An 18,976-nucleotide genomic window follows, 5' to 3' on the forward strand; every position below is an offset into this window, starting at 1 on the left:
TGGCATGCTAGCCAAACAATTAAAATTTAGTTATTAGATCGATTTGCACGCCAGCAAGGTTAACTGAACAATTCAAACTAATTTTTAGACAGGTCAGCATGCCAGTAAGGTTAACCAAACAATTAAAACTAATTATTACACAGGTCAGCATGCCAACAAGGTTAAACAAACAATTAAGACTAATTATTAGACAGATCAGCATGCTAGCAAGGTTAACAATATGTCACGTTATACGAGGACGGTCTAATCAATATGTCAATTTGACAAATTTTGTTGAAAAATGCTAACAACATTAATGATTGGTCTGAAATTTTTAAATAAAAAAAAAGCAACTGGACTTGATTTTTAATTTTTTAAGTGCAAAGACTAAATTCCAAATTTTATCAAAGTATAAGGACTGGCAACATATTTTAACAATTTCAGTTTCTCAATTCAATGACAACGACTAACAATATAACATTAGTAAAGAGATTCAAATTATATCAAATTAAAATAGAAGGATTAAATCCTAAATTTCAACATAGTGAAGAGACTAAAACCAAAATTTGACCAATTTATGTAAAGACAAATGTTTAACAGTTAAACCAACAAAATAATTTAAAGAGTATGAAGCTGTTGATCTTTCAAAGAATGGAAAAGGTAACAATGAACAAACAGTATTAAGCAATTGAATTTTGCCTATACAAATTTCATGTAGTATAATGTTCCTCTATAATGTTTCAACAGAATAAAAAAAACTGTGTGAATTATTATAAATATGTCCCCTAATGGAAGAAATTTTGAAAAACATGTTGGGGGTAAAAAAGAAATATTCAATTTTCAGCTTTGTACTCAAACCAACTGGTTATCACTGCAACAAAAGTGAAACTTTTAGGGGGGGGGGTTTATAAAATAAAAATTAAGAACATGGATCTTGTTCATCATGGCAAAGTTCCTTCCTTAATTTCCTCGAGAAAAGTCGACAAGCATCCATACTAAGATCAATGGCGGCCGACAGTGCAATAAACAGTGCAGCATCAGCCATGCATGTAACATGTTTGATCCCAACTTGTACCATTGGTTTGCTAACTTTGCCTTCACCTTCAACGGTTGAACCCATAACAAAGCCCTTAATGGGTGACCTCGAACTCGTCGATGCGGCCGAATCGGATTTCGATACTCTCCCATCAATTGAAAATAAGCCACCCTTTTTCACGCTCATTGTAGCTTCGGCAATGGGGACGCCGTTACTAGGGCCATTGTCGGTAACGAGCTCGAATTTATATCCCAAGCCATCAACAGGACCACGTTCCCTCCACGCCTCAAGACGACCCCATGGTTTCCAGCTGCTGACGGAAAAGCCGTGTGGGCGGAGAATTAACCACGCCCCGGGGTTGGACCTCGAGACGCGATCGGTTCCAGGGGAAGGCACAAAGGGAGTGATCATCGAGGCGGCTGCGACAGGGGAACCGGATAGATCATATATCATTACCATCCATCCTTTCCTTTCCCTCCCTTGCCTTTCCTTTTCTCTTGCTAATGTTCTCATCCATCCTCTATTCTTGTTGGAAAAATTGGGTGGGAGAGACCTGATTAATTAAATACATAATTATATGTAAACAACATTAAATGTTTGAGCACATGGAAGAGAATCAATGGTGGTTGCATTGTGACAGATAACAATAGGTTTGACCCAAATTAAGCATGAGACTTTATTCTCCCATGAGATTAAGTATCTAATGGGGGATTTTATTCTACAATGAGATTTATTTATTTTAATTAAAATTGAAGTTCATAGTTGGTCAATGGCTAATATATTCAGCACTTAATCATCCAATAAATCAATAACTTTTACTTTATTATCATAATTTAAATTTTAGTTTTATATTTATAAATTAATTATTTTCTTCTTAAAAGCCTAAAATTAATTTATAATTTTTGGGAGATGGCAAATAAATTATAATTTTTTGGGGAGAGGGCAAAGATAAGAAATTTATAATTATTTTTAACTTACAAACTTTATAAGACAAAATTTTATAGAAGGACTAAAATTAAATAAAAAAGTTTAGAATACCAAAATGCAAAATTATTTTGTATCAACTTAAAATTTTATATTAAAATATAAAGAGTTAATTTTTTACTATTTTAATTAACTAATAATATTATAAAAATATTAGATCAAATTACGTTAAATTAAAATATGGAGGACTGAATTCTAAATTAATTTGACACACTATAGAAAAAAGTTTGACGCGCATTTTAGCATACTGTCCTAGAGAAGGGACTAAAATGTACCGTGCTATAGTGGAAATGGAAACAGAGTAACTTACCGCGATCTTGACCGGTCCGCGCTAAACTTGCAACTGAAAACCGGTTGACTAATGTTGCCCTGAATTTGAAACACGACGGGGCTACATTCCGGTTCTCCGCCGAACTGGAAAACGAACCGAGGATCCGGTTCGGTTCTGACCGTTAAGTGAAGCTTGGCGGAGGGTTTTTCATGATCGTTGCCGAATTTCATCCACCCATCTTGAAACACTGCCGGTCTAGTTTGCGACACACCCAAGTCGACCGTAACCTGAACCGAACCGACCAACTTCCCACTGTTGACACCGCAGGAGCGACCCATACGCCCGGTGAATACCTCGACGCATAACGTCACAGGCTTGCTGGAGACACGACGAAGCGTTAGAGCGTCGAGGTGGAAACCAGCGGCGGAGGTGGAAGATTCAGGGGGAGAATCACCGGAACCGTTGCTGAGTGGCAACAAAGCCGTTTGAGACTGGAAGTTTTTGAGCCTGAGCTTGCAGAAACACGGTGTCGTCGTTGGGCAAACGCCACCACTGGCGACGGCGACTGGTTTTGTGGGTTGCGGCAGTTTTAAAGCTAATGATTCGATGATCAAACGAACGAATGGACATGGATCCATAGTGTAAAATTTGCCTTTTTTGATGGGTTTTCTCTTAAAAGAACATCTACGTTGAGAGTGACGAGCTGTTAATGGAGGGAATAGTGGATTTTCATGGTTGATTTGACCCAAATGATTCTTTTTCAAGTCTACGGGTGTTTATATAATGTGTTTCCTGGCTTTGAAATTTGCTAATAAATATGGTAACTTTTAAAAAATTCCAAATATGGTAATAGAGAAAAAAAAATTTATGACTAATTTGGCAATACAAACAAGAAAATGTGATTTCATATTTGTAACCGATTCATATTAGATTTCGATTAAATTAGTTCGAGACATATCGGAGTTTAAAATGAGGGGTAAATTTTTATTAGAAATATGTAATCTGAATTTTGTTTGATTTTATCTGAAAAGTTTAATGTGCAACTCACTTGTTAAAAAAATAAAATTGAGAGGTAAAATTGGAGATATGTGGGGCGAAGAGTCCAAGGGTCGAAGACCTTATCCGTATAGGATTATGGATCATTTAACCCTTAAATTTTGCGCATGGTCGAAAATCTCTTATATTTTTATTTTTTTAACATTAATAAGTTTATCTTCTTCTGCTCGTCGTTTTTAAGTAAAGGGCAAAGTTTGTGTATTGAGTACTTAAATTCGAGATCCACGATGCGTAAATATATGTGTCGTGGGTCACGAGTCGAATTCTTATAATTTACTGTTGATATGTATGAGTTTTAATCTAACTAGTGTAATTTATGATGTAATAATGCAACTATTTTAGTAATTGGCTTTTGGTTCGCTAATTATCTATAAATCTAATTAGAAAATTCATCTCTTACAAAAAGTCTTCTAATTTTAATAATATTAAATAAAATTATTTCTTCTTTCATTTGTCGTCGATTAAGCTTTATAATTACAACTTTTAATATCTAAAATAATAGTATTTAATTTTGCGTTTAATAATTAATTTAAATTTTAACATTGATTTCATGAAAATTTATAATTAATAAATAATATTCATTAAAGCAACCTTAAAACTAAAATAAATCACATCCATGAAATTATATTTGACTAATTAAATTAAAATTTAAAAAATCATAGTTAATACTAAATTTATTATATTAATAAAATTATGAAAATCTAAACTTAATAATATTAGCAATTAACTTTCATCAAATCAACTCTAAAATTTTAATTAAATATTAAAAAATTAAAATTATTACCTTTAAATATCAAAATATACAACTTTTGTTAAATTGTAAATACCTGATGATATATTCAACATGTTATTCCTTTTTTAACCTTTTAACATTTAGTATTGAATTAATGTAATTGAATGAAATTATATTAAAAATAAATAGAATTATCTCGAGGTAAATTGCGGGGACCATGACAGCTGGAAAAAGGCTGTCACCACGTTGTCATAAAAATGGGAGGCTAAGCTGAGCTGGACTCGGAATGGGGGTGGCAGGATTTTGTCTTCAACCTTTTCCATTACATATTAGCGGCTTACACATTGTTGACGTGGCATTCTCTGGCGCTTCTTCATCTTCAAAGTCGCCGTTTTTGGTCGGCTCCATTTGGCGGCGCTAAAACAACTATTATTTTCGGTTTAATTCCAGTTTTAGTCCCTTTGCTATGTTGGAATTTGATATTTAATCTCTTTACCATATATGACTTGGATTGGATATTTAAATTTTTAATTAATTATATTAATTAAATAATTCGTCAAAGATTTGAGTTTGCTAAATTATGCATTTATTAAATATAAAATTATTTTAAAATAAAATTTTAAGAAGTAAAGTAAATGATGAATCCAAAATAAATCAGATTCAAATATACCTATGATATGTACAAATTATTTTGATTTATAAATCACCAAATAAAATTACTATTTTTATCAAAAAAATATCATATTAAACAAAAAAGGATTAGATTTATATATTCCTTATATACACGAATTTTTCGGTACATAACAATTAGAGGATTAGTATTTACATACACGGTAAGAACATACCCAGACTATATACATATACATTACGTCCAAAAGAAGTTGTCTAATTAAATGCTTACCATTTGCTCTTCAGAAGCTCGAACTCAGGTTGGTTCCGGAAGTTCATTTGTTTTTATCACCTAAACCAATCAAATCAATGTTTTATCAAATCATCCGCTAATCCGATTTCAAAAAATTTTCATTTTTTATTAAATTATTTTATCTTGAATTATCCAAGTTGAGATGAATGGAACAAAGTGATTGGGGGGGGGGGTATGGGATATGGGGCCTTTGTATTTATGGGGTGACCTGACCCTAGGAGGCATAGCATGTATACCCCATTGTTTTTAATACCCTAACTCTTTATCACTACTTTGTCTTTGTTTCGATGAGTCAAGACCAAATCTTTTATTTTATTTTTTATCAACGAATAATTGTTTTAATTTAAAATTTAATAATAATAATAATAATAATAATACTCAAATTTAATATAAATAATAAATAATTTTAATTTTAAATATTATAAAATTAAAAATATCTAACTCGATCTTATCCATGCAAAAAAGTGAATTGGTCAAGGTCTATAGATTATAACATCTTCCCTAGAGAAATTAATTTGGAGAGGAGGGTCTACCCAACATACTATAAATATATATTCATATTGTTTCAAAGGGCTACATTCAATTCATGTTCCAAAAGTCATATTTTAAAAAGAATTAAAATTTTTATTTTTTATTAATTTAATAATGGTAATTCAAGTTGCATTCAACTTATCACACCACTGTCTGTATAATGCCCTCGTGGCAAAATGATAGCATTGGTTGTTTGGTGGAATACTGCTTGGATCATGACTAAGGGGTTAGTCTCATAAATTGCGTGGTTTTAAATAGATATTTAGCTTTAAATTTGTACAAGTTAATCTTACTGTCGAAAAATGAGAGTTCATAAAAAATGTTTTAAGGCATCGAGATAAAGTGGAAGCAAACTTGAATAGAAAAGAAGCTATAAGTGAACAGAAAGGCAACACACACCAATTGTTAGAGTTTGATATTTATTTATAGTTGAGTTCCCCAAATCCACCTGTACAATTTAAATTCTATTGACGGTCGAGATCAAAACCTATCTACAAGTTGAGAGCTCTAAGTGATTTAAACTCTATACAATTTTATTCCTTTGGATTTACAATATTCACCATGGTAACTCTAGTTTTACTGGAGTGTTTTATTGGGCCACCAAAGCTTCAAGTCGATGTGCTTTTTCACATGTTCTACAAATCGGGCCAATTCAATTGAGTCAAATGAACCCCATTTAATCAACTGACCTCCATGAGACGTGTAACACTGCTATACCTGGTTAGACCCAAGGAACCTGATATAGGAATATTACATTTGGTGCCAAAGTGATTTTGGCTAATCACGAATATATTTGAACAATAAAAAAATAAAGTTTTCATAACTTATATTTTAATCCCTACTACTTGGAACATACTTGATCTTCCTAAGTACATGCCATTCTATTTAAAATTTTAAAACATATCCTCTTGGCACTTGGAGATGCGATGAGATGGATGCTCACAACCTCAATTACAACTCTTCAAAATCACAATACCTACACGTTGAAAATAAACGCTTAAGTCAGTGAAGGCTTAGTAAGTACCCATGATATTTAAATTCTATTAAATTTCTTAATTTCTAATATCTCATTTCCTTGTTTATTTATCATATTCATTTGTAACTTTTTACTTATTTCACAATTTAGTCCTTAAGTCCTCAAATCAACTTATAAAAATTACTACTTTTTTTATACATGTATCATATTTCACCCTTTAATGTAAATTTTCATGATTCTCTCACTATTTCTTTCATAATTTATTTTTAATTCAATATTTCAAACATGAATCAGAAATAGACATTTACCTTGTAACGAAAATTGTTTACCTTCTTAGCAGAGGCCAGTAGACTAAACAGAACACTTAGGATATACGGAACTGATACAGAAGTGCATTATTCTGTACTATTAAACAGAGAGCACTAAAGTACTATACAGAGAGCATAAATAAGCTAAACGGAGAGCACTAATGTGCTAATAATCAGAGAGCACTAACGTGCTAATAATCAGAGAGCACGCTAAGGTTTCTTAATGGCATGCTACTAATATCCCAATAGTTCTTATCTCGTCTACTTGGGCAAATTATATCATGCACACATATCACTTTTACACTTTCGCATAATGCTTTTTCATACTTTACAATTTAATCATTGTACCAAAAATCTGTATACTTATATCTTCACTATCTTTAATACATGTAATATATTTCTAAATTCATATTCATCCATAATTCACTAATAATCCTTATCATGTATTTCACATAGCACTTTTATATATTTTGCAATTTAGTCATTAGCACAATATTTCGTGTGACAATATATTTTACTTTTAGTAACACATATAACATAATTCAATACTTATTAATATTCCAAAATTCACTACAACATCAATTTTTCTCATTCTAAGTGTTATGCACTTCATATTTCTATTTCTAATATAAATTTTCCTAAATTTACGATTTAACCCTTAATTTCCACAACTTAGGAAATAATTGTAGTTTGGATTACAAAATTCATATATTCTTTTATTTTGCATTATATGCTTTAGTATCAATATTTCCTTGTAAACTTTTTATAACTTTCCAATTTAGTAACTTTTAAAAAAAAAAAGCCTTTATTGATTATTAAACAATTTTCTTTCACAACTCACTCAATTCACATAATGTAATATCTCGAAAATTACTATTGTAATACCCCGAAAATTACTACAGTAAGAAAATAGGTATCCTTGATAATAAAATAAGGAAATAACGTGACAAAAAGGGAAATTTTGAGTTATGGCAACACCGGGAATTATATTATGACATATTAATTCAAGAAAGGATTAAATCGCAAAAGTGAGAAAAGTTTTGTTGCCCAAGAGTAAATACTTGAAATTTGAGGGGTTAAAGTGTAAATACGAAAAATTTGAAGGACCAATAGTGTAAATATTTTAAGGGTGGAATAATCTATAAACTAAGGAAAATGGACGAATTAGGACCAAATTGAAAATGTGAAGAATTTTGAGGGACTAAATCACAGTTTTACCAAATTAAGTGATGACTCAAGGATGGAATTTTTAAAGATTATGAAGGGCAAAATGGTCAATTAGAAGAGAGAGAAATCTAGAAGGCAATGATGATGTTGGTGATATTTTAGATTAATTAATTAAATAAATATTAGTTTATTAATATTTTAATTTAATTTTTAAATGATATTTTATTATTTTATTATTATTCTATTTAGTATATATATGGATGGAAAGATGAAGAATCTTCATCTTCTTCCATGCAACCAACGTGAGAAGAGAGGAAAAGAAAGAAAGTTTTGCTTTCTTTACAATTTGGTCATTCCACCAAAAAATTACCATTTTCACTTACAAATCAAAAGAATTTCCATAGCTTCCAAGAGAGAAAAATAACAAGGAGACAACGGGGAGCTAGAATATCAAGTTAGATTCAAGAAATAGAAGCTGGAGGAGAGAGAAAATCAAGTTAAAGATTGAAATCAATAGTACAAGGTAAGAACATCAAGATTTCAATATATTTTTAAGTTTGATATTATTGAAAAAACATGGAAATAATGTTATAGTAGAGTTTTCTCATATAAGGTCTTATTTTCTTGATATATTAGTGAAGAAAAATAAGTGAAAGTGATGGGAAATATTATAGAGAAAGGGAATAAGGAGTTATACACCTAGTAATCAACATTTTGCACTAAAATAGTTTTAGACAACAACAATAGTTTAACTTTGAAAAATCACCATAAATCGTAAAAATTGAATTAGAGGATTAAAAAATATGGAATTAAAGCTTATTGAGTCTAGTTTCTCATAGAAGAAATGGTGTAAGTAATAGAATTGTAAATCATGAGTTATAATAAATTTTGTGAGTTAAGGTCAGAATGATTTTGGGTTCCCCTGTTCTGACTTTTAAAAATCATAAAAAATTGGATAAAAATGATAAGGGGCTTAAATTTATATGTTTAAAATATTGAATGAGTCTTTTTTCAATATAAATAGACGGGAACATTATCCGAATCTTGTACGAGGAGATAATTAAATTTTATTGAAGAAGGGTCAAAACTGTGAGACAGCAGAATAGGGATGAATTTAAAGAATAAAATGTACTTATTGGCTAAACCAAAAATTCTAAAAATTTTATGGTAAGAATATATGTGAGTCTAGTTTCAGATAAAATTTTCGGATCTTAATTCGGAGTTCTGTAGCCCAAGATATAAATAATTTTGTGATAATGACTCAAGTAGACAACTTTGAATGAACAAATAAATAGTGAAATTATAGATAATGTTACATATAAGCATATTACATACATTAAGGATGTGGAGAGGAGGAGGAGGAGGAGGAGGAGGAAAATATATGATTATTTAACTAGCATGAGTTTTCATTAAAATGGCTAATTTGCATGTTTTAGTTTAGAGACTAAATTGAATAAAAGTAATATTTTAAGGGTAAATTTGTAAAATGTCAAAAAGTGACCAAATTGCATGAAATGAATTGTTTTATTATTTAAATTAATAAATTGAATGAAATATTAATTTATATCAAGATTGAGAGGAAATTCGAGGAAAATAGAAAATTACGAAAACGACCCTAAATTTTGGTATTTCTACAATTTAGCCTGGTAAGTTCATGTAACTTGAATTATATTCTTAGATGATTGAAATATATATATTGGATTGAGAAATTGATTTGAATTGTGAACATGAGAAATTGTGAATTGAATGAGATGGAAATGAAGCTTTGAATTACATGTGTAAATATCGGGTCTCGTAGGCCCTATTTGTTATGAATATAATATTTCGAGGATATGTTGTAAAGAATTATAAAAGAACGTTAATAATTTAAAAGTTTCAATTCGAATGAAATTTTGTAACTCGGTTTATTACGTATGCAAATGTATGTCTTCTAGTAATGCCTCGTACCCTATTCCGGCATCGAATACGGGTAAGAGTGTTACAATGTGACATTGCCAGATTCGGTCATAACGTTTAGACCGGGTTTGGGGTGTTACACATAATTAATTCTACAATCTCATTTTCCACATCAAGTTTCTATGTATTTCACTTGTATTATTTCCACCACATGTATTTCTCAAGTCTTTCAATTTAGTCCTTGTTTCCATAAAATTTCACATTTTCCCATGATTTCACTTATCTAATACTTTGTATATTTTTCACTAACACATAACCCAACTATTATACTTTTATTATAATTTCCTACTTCACATAGTAAATTATTTCACACTGTTTTATTTTTATTTGCTTAATTACCACTTAATTTACAAAGATCACATTTTAATCCTTAAATAACAAGGAAGTTCATGGGTACTTACCTCTTTTCTATCAAAATCTATTGTTTTTCTCTTCTCCTACCACTTGATTCACTTACTCAACTTCTCTCTTCATCATGAGAAATTTTTACTTTAACACCATTTTTATGCTTTTCTATCACTACTAAACTTAAAAATAACATAAAACCTTAACATCCATACCTTATTCTCTTGAAACCAAATTTTAACTTGACTTTCTCTCTCCTCCAACTTCTATTTTCTTGAATCTAACTTAATATTCTAGCTCCCATAGTCTCCTTAATATTTTTCTCTCTTGATGGCTGTGGAAATTCTTTTGATTTTTAAGTGAAAATAGTGATTTTTTGGTAAAAAGACCAAATTGTAAAGAAAAGAATTTTTTTCTTTCTTTCTTCTTCTCACGTTGGAACCATGGAAAGATGAAGAGAATTCTGCATCTTTCTTTCCTTATATACTAAATAAAATAATAAAATATAATTAAATGTCAAATCAAAATATTAATACACTAATATTTATTTAAGTAATCTAAAATATCATCAACATCATCATTACTCTTCAAACTTATCTTCCTTGCTAAATGACCATTTTGCCCCTCATGATCCTTCAAAATTCCTCCATTGAATCATCACTTATTTTAGTAAAATTACGATTTAACCCCTCATACTTTTTCCACTTATTCAATTTGGTCCTTATTCATCCATTTTTCTTAGTTTCTAGATCATTTTATCCTTAAAATATTTTCACTATTGGTCCTTCAACTTTTTTATATTTACACTTTAACCCTCAAATTTTGAGTATTTACTCTTAGGCCATAAAATTTTTTTCACTTTTGTGATTTAGTCCTTTCTTGATTTAGTCACTTTTGAGTATTTTTTTTGGTCACTTTATTTCTTTATTTTATTGTATGAAGGATAATATCTCACTTTTTTACTGTAGCAACTTTCGAGGTGTTACAAGACGTTTTGTGTGCATTCGTTATGAGTTTTGATCCAAGGCCCATGACACTAGGAGTTAAATTGTATTTTATTTTTTTATTTGAAAAAAAGTAAATTAGTCTATACATATTAGATTAAATAACAAACGGGTCGTTACAATCAATATTTCATTAATTTTTATTGTTGAAAATTGGAGTGGCTGACAGAATAACAATGTTGTCGGGAAAGATATTGTTGCTTGTTTCGTTTCCGCAATAACGAAATTGTTTCTCTACTTGGGCCTTGAATAAGTTTTATTTGTGCTGAGTTCGGCCCACTTGAATGTGGCATATTTGACAAAACTAAAGCATAGGTCGACTAGGATGCTGAGGTTCTCAATCGAATACTTAGAGGTGGATGGATAAGCTTGAAAGTCTTTTTATCTCTTGAGAGAGTTTTAAAGCAGTTGGGATATTGATTTATAAAGACTTTTATGTGATAAATTATCAAAGTAAATTATAAACACCATAACTGAACGCACAGTTTATATATAATCACCGAGAGGAAAAATAAAGATTAAGTAAAGGAAAAATAAAATGAAGAACAAGAAACCGCCGAAGCCACTGAGCCTCTTTCCTCCAAATCCAATGCCAGAACCTAATTTCTTGTAAGTTCTTTTCTTTTTCTTCTTTTTTATGTAACCATATTTTGAGATCAAAAGATTCATTTTTTATTCATTAAAAATAGGTTCTTGAAATCAAAGTTGAATTTTTTATTATTGGTTTATGGTTTCCATTGCATGCTGAATGTTAATTCGTTTTATTTTAGCAGGACGGTACGTTGGACACTTCATGAACTTGATGACGAGCTTCTAATTCGGGATCCTGCGCCTTTCATTTCCACTGAAAAAGACTCCCCCGTAAGTTTCTTGAACTCAATATAGCAACGTTATAAAATCTTGGGGGTGTCAAATTGTAATTTTACCTTGTTTATAACATTATAGTTTCTAGAATGACTAAATGGAAATTTTACCATTTTGGGGCCAAGTCCCTTGCTTTCTTGGAGGGTTACTTTTGTTATTAACTTGTAGTAGTTAACTAGTTGTGTTGACAAATTGCATATTTACCATTGTATCAGTTTTTGTAGAAGTACTAAATGGAAAATTTACCGTTTTGGGGGCTAAGTCTCTGGTAGGGGCGGTTTTGTTTCATTTGTGTTATTTAACTTTTGTTATGAACTTGTAGTAGTTAACTAGTTGTGATATAACAATCCTATGGATGGAAGATAATGTTTCTTGTTGGATTTACTTTGAGCAGCCTTTTGATATCAAAAACCTTGATCTTGAATTCTTATTGGAAGACCTCGAGACCGTCAAAGTTATCGGCAATGGCCGTGGAGGTCCGGTACAACTTGCTCGCCATAGATGGGATGGAAAATTATATGCCTTGAAGGTAAGCTTTTAGAATCATTTCAATTGCTTGTGCCTCAAGCTTCACTCGAACTCACACCCTTATGAAGCCTACCACATCATTGGTACCAGTCGAGCTAATATACTCAGTCTGCATTGCAGGTTATAAAAATGAACTTACAAGAGGAAGAGATTCTTAAACAATTCATGCAGTATCTTAAAATAAACAAGGCATCAAAATGTTCGAATGTCGTGTCTTGCAACCATTCATTCTATCACAGAGGAGACGTATTTCTTGTATTAGAATACATGGACCGTGGATCTTTGATCGAAGTGCTCAGACAAGTTAAAACTATACCCGAACCGTTTCTTGCTGTTGTGTGTGACCAGGTCCTACAAGGTCTTGTCTATTTGCACCATGAAAATCATGTAATACATGGTCACATAAAGCCGTCTAATCTACTGGTAAACCGAAATGGAGAAGTGAAGATTGCTGATTTTGGTCTTAGTACATTGGTAGCTAGCTCAATGGACCAGAAAGATACATCTGTTGGGACTGATAACAACTACATGTCGGTAAGTGTGTTGTTTGTGATTCGATTCGGCATCTTCGTATTTTTATCGTAATCATCTTGTTCCCCATTTGTAGCCAGAGAGAATTAGTGGGAGCACTTATGATTATAGCAGCGATATTTGGAGTTTAGGCATGGTAGCGCTCGAGTGCGCCATCGGACGTTACCCGTATAAGCAATCGGAAGATCCGCAAACTTGGCCTAGCATTGATGAGCTTTTGAAGACAAATGCTCCACCAAATGAGTTCTCTTCAGAGTTCTGTTCATTTGTCTCAGCCTGGTAAATACTTGCACTTAACAATTGTTTCCGTGTTAAGATTTGAACATTTTTTGTCTAAATTAAGCTCAGAAATTGACAATTATTCTCACATTGAGACTTCACTTTTTTTTTTTATACTCAATTAATAGGGTTTATATGAAGAATTAAAATTTGGTTTATTGTGATCATAAACATTGATTCTATTTTTGCCTTTTCAATGTTTTAGCCTACAGACGAGCCCTGAAAAGAGAGCATCATCTTTGGACCTCTTGGTAAGTTTCCCCAATGGTTTTCGTTTACCACTAAATTCTTTGTAGGAAATTCCATTTTTACCCTCCAAAACCATGATTCTCTCTCTTTTTATTTGCAGAGTCACCCCTTCATCAGAAAGTCCCAACACCTCAACCTTGTGTATTTTGTAGGTTGGCTGGAATCTCCATTGAATTACCCAAGACGAAGATAATTTTTGGTCTTTTGTCACAAAAACATGTTTTGATCCTAAAATTGATTTGGTCCTTAATCATTCTTCACCTTGTTCAAAACCCTAAAATTTGAAATTCTTCCACATATGATAGCAATACTTTAAGGGAGTTGATTTTTTTATTCTAGTATAAATTTTATTTAAATATCATCTCGAATAACTAGGAGTGTTTATTGGGAGCAGAGGTGGATGGATGAGATAAACCAATCAGATCTATGGGTACTAAAGCAATAGCTAAAAAGGGTTGATTAAGGGGTCCAAATTCCAAAGCTGTGGGCACTAAAACCAGGGATAAGGCTATGTGGTGGCCTCTCTGTTGCCCCATCAATTATATATATTTAGATTCTACTGTAACGAGATTTCGTAAATTTTTTTTAAATTAATTGTCAAATCAATTTACAAATTTTACCCAATTCAATCGATTAAGGGAAACAATCGATTTTTAAGTTATCAAATAATTTTTTAATTTCTGTCATGATTTAATTGAACCGCTATAAATTTTTTATTTTTATCTTTTAATCATATTAATTTTTTTATAAAAGTCCATTATAATAAAATCTCACTACCCAAAATTTTAATTTATAAAATTTAAAATTTATTTAAGCAACATCAAATATTTCCTTTTGGATTGAATAAGTAATTATAAAAATAAGATAAAAGATACCTTATTTCCTCATCATGATACATTCCAAACATTACCTTATCTTTTATTCCTAACTTTTCAACTTTTGGCCCACTCCATTTCTAAAAGCAACAATGATAATGAATATATATTTTTTAATATTTTGATTATATTTTCTTATTTTGATATAATATCTAAAATTTATTAATAGGCATTCCTCAATTCATAAATAAAAGGATAATAAATTTCATCGCATTCAAATTTATGTCCTTTGTATTGATAATAAAATTCATGTCAATTAAATCAATACAATAAACATTTTAAAAAACTCATTTTCAAGATAAAATTATAAAATTACTTAAAATACACACTAAATATAACAAGGTTTCTTAAAGAATATAGTAGCTGCTGAGCAGCCTTTACTTTTGACCATAATAAAATTAGCTACATTCTTTAAACAATCTCTTTATTTTTATAGTTTTATTAGTAGGTAGGGGTGAGGCTAAGAATTCTATTTAAGGAAGTTGAGATAAAATTATAAAATTTTGAAAGGGTTAAAAGTTAAATTTTCTATTAAAATGTTAATATGTTTAAACTACATTGTTTATATTTTTAGACGGCCACAAATGGAACTTTTCTATTTATTCAAAAGTTAAAAATTTAATTTAAATGATTTACATTTTGAGAGGGATTAAAGAAAAAATTTCCCATTTTAAGCAAGGAGGGTTTGTGCCTTCGCCACTATTAGTAGGTTGGAATTGATAATAATATTAACTACTTGTCATCAACTAATAACACTATTATTGTTTATCTTCTTTTTTTTGGTAAGAAAGTAATCAACAAAAAATCCAAGTTAATAGTATTTTATATCAGTTTAGACTTACTACCAATATTACAAAAGTAGAGATATTGGAGGGACTAAAAATAATAATTAAACCTATTTTGAGAGCAAAGTGAGGGTTTGGAGGATTGAATTGTTTAACCATTAAAAGCAAAAAGAGGAGGAAAACAAGGAGTAGTGGTAAAATTAAAGACAACCCAAAACCTTCAAAAAGAAAAATCTCCCTAAAATCAATTGGAATTAGGGTTCTTATGATTACCGATATATATGTAAGATAGACAAAGATTCCCTTGTACAATGTGGAATGCCTTGAGATCTTAAAACATGTAATATATGTCATAGCTTTTTGAGGCAAAGTTTCTCAAGACAACGACCTAATTTCCAGCCAAAATGGTGATTCAGATATGGATATGGCCTTCAATTTTAGACCTTATCCAATCTTCTAGTGCTATATGGGAAAAAATTTAAAAAAAAGAAGAAAAACTATAATAAATTTCGACCATAAGGAGACGATAATGACAAATCTTTGAATAAAAAAAAGTACAATAGGATAATACATATCTATATATCTATATATATATATATTCTCTCCCTCCTAAAATATCATATATAGGGTTTTTCAAAAGTAAATTAATGAGTGAAATATTTGGAGATATGAAAATGAAGAAAATGGAAAGTGATGAGTCCTCCTTTGAAAACTCCATTAATGCTTCAATAGCTTCTTCATCAGACTTGGTTGATGATGCTACATCTTCTGCATCATCATCGAATGGGCCACTTTATGAGTTATCCGAGATGATGGCTCAACTACCTATCAAGTAAGCATCATCATACATGCACGCATGCATCTATTTTGCCCCCATGGTTAGGTTGATTAATTGTTTATATATGTATTTGTAGGAGAGGGCTATCAAAGCATTACCATGGGAAATCACAGTCATTCACATCGCTAGCAAACGTGAAGAGCATTGAAGACCTACCAAAGAAAGTGGTTCGTGTAAGAGCTAAGATGATGAAATCATGCAAGAGCTATGGATGGGGATTAGATGGTCATCATCACCATAACAAGGTGTATTATAGCCCTAAGGCTACCATATCAAAGAAGGGTTCAAGTTCAACAAGGGTTTGTTTTATGTCTTCTTCTCTAGCTACCTAGTAACCTATATAGTGATTAATATGTGAATTTTATAAACCTAGCTACCCCTTTTTGAGTAGCATACCATTTTGAGGGGTTCTTTTTCTTTGGACTATGGTTTCATGGAAATATGAATATGGGAAGCTATATTTGAAGCAATTAAATTGTTGTTGTTGACGGGACGAAGCCAAAGTTTATCTTTTAGGGCTTAAAATTAAATTATAAATTTTTAAAAGGATGAAAGTTTAAAAAGATTAATTTTTTTTTCATTTTAAGAGGGCTAAAGATTAATTTTAATCAATTATTTATCATAGTAATATTTTTTTATTAAAATTTATCTATTTTCTATTTAGGGTGGGTTTGGATGGGCGTCTAGGTACGGTGCGTTTATTTTTATTTCATACTACAGTATTATTATAATATCTAATCTTACCATCACCATTATTTTTATACTAATCACAGATAAATACACCGTTCATCTAAACCTACCCTAAATCATACGATAATAATCTAAATTTATAATACGATGATAATCTAAATTTATAAATGTTATAGAAAACACTTTGGAAAAGAAATCCATTTATATTGCTTTTATACTATTTTAATGTGGACCCCAAAGTTAACCACGTGTACGGGTCAGATCAATCAGGAACCTAATTCTTCCACGTGGTCTCATCTCCGACAAAAGAAAAACCATTATTAATTTACAGTGTGATCTTATCCATTCTCAAATCCTCCAATTACAAGCTCTATATAAACCCCCATTACCTCCAAAAAACCACCGGTTCACGCCATAAGTAATCCAAAAGAAATCGGTTCGAATATAATTTGAAAATTGAAAAACTGGTAGCCGGAGTTGCAGAAAAGATGAAGAATACCGGAAAGAGTAGCAAAGGTACCGGAAAATCGTCGGACGTGAGGAAAGATAGGAGATCTGGTACTGGAATGATTGGATCGCCAAAGAAAGGAGGTCATGGCGGGAAGTTCACTTGGGCCGGAGATGGCTTTTCGCCGGCTGAGATTGGAGTTGAGAAACAGGTTTTTGATGTTAAGGATCCTAACTTTGAAGATCCTGATGAAATCGTGAATGATAATTAATTGTGTTGTCTATGATGGTAGTGTGAGATCGTTATTATTATCATCATCGATCGTTGCCTTTGGTTTTTTTTTTTTCTAATCTAGTTTTTATGATGAGACCATGAAAAGTGTTTATGAATAAATTTGTAGAAATTGCGGTTTTAATTGTTGATGTTTGCTTCTTCTTCTTTTTTTAATGATATTATCTTAGCTAAATCGCGAAAGAAAATTTTTGTAAGATGTTTAAAATTGATGTGGTTTTGATTTGGATGGTTTCTGGAAATAGTGTACTGTCTAAATTTTCAGGAATTTGTTTTTGAAAATGTTGAATGTTGGTTAGCCTTGAGTTTTGAAGGTCTGAATTTTCCCGGGAAACAAACAAATCCAGAGAGTTGTATAGAGAGAGGAGATGAGGTTTAGTGTACTTGATCTCTGCATTTTCCAGTGAATCAAATAAACTTTAAAAAATGTAAATTAAATTTATGATTTTCTTATTTTAATTTGTAATTAATTATAATTTTTATATGACGTAAATATAGATATTCTGAACTTAAAATATTGAAAATAATTTTGAAATGTTATATAAAAATTATTTTATTTATTTAAAAATATTTTGAAAATATTAATAAAATTTTAAAATTTATCAAATAATATTTAAAATTCAGAAAATTAAGTATTTTGTCAAATGAAGTCTACATTATTATAGTCAGTTCAAAAAATTTTAAAAAATATTCTATTGATTAAAAAATTTATCACTTAAAAGCTCAAATAAACTTAAAATATATAAAATTATCAAAATATAATTTTAGTTGAGTGGTGATAAATTTTATTGATTTTTTAAAATAAAAAATTAGAATATTTTTAAATAATATAATTTATGTATTTTAAAAGTGAAAAGATATTAAAATAATATTTTAATTGATTTAGGACACGAGTGTTAGGTTTTTTTTTGCATTTTATTTATTAGATTGGATCATTGTCCATTGGGTTTACAAATAGGGTTAAAAATATGGTATTTGGGCCAGTATTTTATCAATAACCCAATGGGTATAAAAATCCCAATTTTGACAATTTTTTTAACTAATTCAATCGATTTTGATTTCCGATTCAACAATCGAATTTTTAACTTGTTGAGTTGCCAATTCAACTTTGGTTCAATCCGATTTTAACATCATTGGTCCATATTTCACTGCATTGAAATCATTTTCATTTTTTAGTATTTTTTTTTGTTTAGGACATTTTAAGATTCAATAATTATATTAGATTTTAACTAAATGGACCGTGTCGAATCTCTAAATGGGAAAACCGAGCTCTTCTAACATGGTATTCTCCTTCCACAAAACTCCTTCATTACAAGACCATTACATGAGT

General features: G+C 30.5%; 3 protein-coding genes across 4 annotated transcripts; 2 read left to right on the forward strand and 1 right to left on the reverse strand.

Annotated features, from left to right (window-relative positions):
* Positions 1-596: 596 nt before the first annotated feature.
* On the reverse strand, positions 597-3,029 carry LOC105790500 (uncharacterized). The gene is made up of 2 exons (XM_012618170.2): positions 2,310-3,029; positions 597-1,568 (listed from the first exon to the last, which is right to left on the reverse strand). The coding sequence occupies exons 1-2, from the start codon at positions 2,906-2,908 to the stop codon at positions 899-901; spliced, it is 1,269 nt and encodes a 422-aa protein (XP_012473624.1). The 5' UTR covers positions 2,909-3,029; the 3' UTR covers positions 597-898.
* A 6,366-nt stretch (positions 3,030-9,395) lies between these two features.
* Positions 9,396-14,052, forward strand: LOC105790320 (mitogen-activated protein kinase kinase 6). 2 transcript variants are annotated; one of them, XM_012617909.2, is made up of 7 exons: positions 9,396-11,877; positions 12,039-12,129; positions 12,527-12,661; positions 12,781-13,194; positions 13,268-13,470; positions 13,676-13,721; positions 13,820-14,052. In XM_012617909.2, exons 1-7 carry the CDS (start codon positions 11,807-11,809, stop codon positions 13,910-13,912), a joined length of 1,053 nt encoding a protein of 350 aa, XP_012473363.1. In that variant the 5' UTR covers positions 9,396-11,806; the 3' UTR covers positions 13,913-14,052. The 2 variants fall into 2 exon arrangements, with proteins under 2 accessions (XP_012473363.1, XP_012473436.1); XM_012617982.2 differs by having other exon boundaries at positions 12,042-12,129.
* Positions 14,053-15,988: 1,936 nt separating this feature from the next.
* On the forward strand, positions 15,989-17,770 carry LOC105790173 (protein OXIDATIVE STRESS 3). The gene is made up of 2 exons (XM_012617671.2): positions 15,989-16,211; positions 16,294-17,770. The coding sequence occupies exons 1-2, from the start codon at positions 16,027-16,029 to the stop codon at positions 16,547-16,549; spliced, it is 441 nt and encodes a 146-aa protein (XP_012473125.1). The 5' UTR covers positions 15,989-16,026; the 3' UTR covers positions 16,550-17,770.
* Positions 17,771-18,976: the final 1,206 nt, after the last annotated feature.

Source organism: Gossypium raimondii, chromosome 7 (assembly GCF_025698545.1).
Source record: "Gossypium raimondii isolate GPD5lz chromosome 7, ASM2569854v1, whole genome shotgun sequence".
Taxonomy (NCBI): domain Eukaryota; kingdom Viridiplantae; phylum Streptophyta; class Magnoliopsida; order Malvales; family Malvaceae; genus Gossypium; species Gossypium raimondii.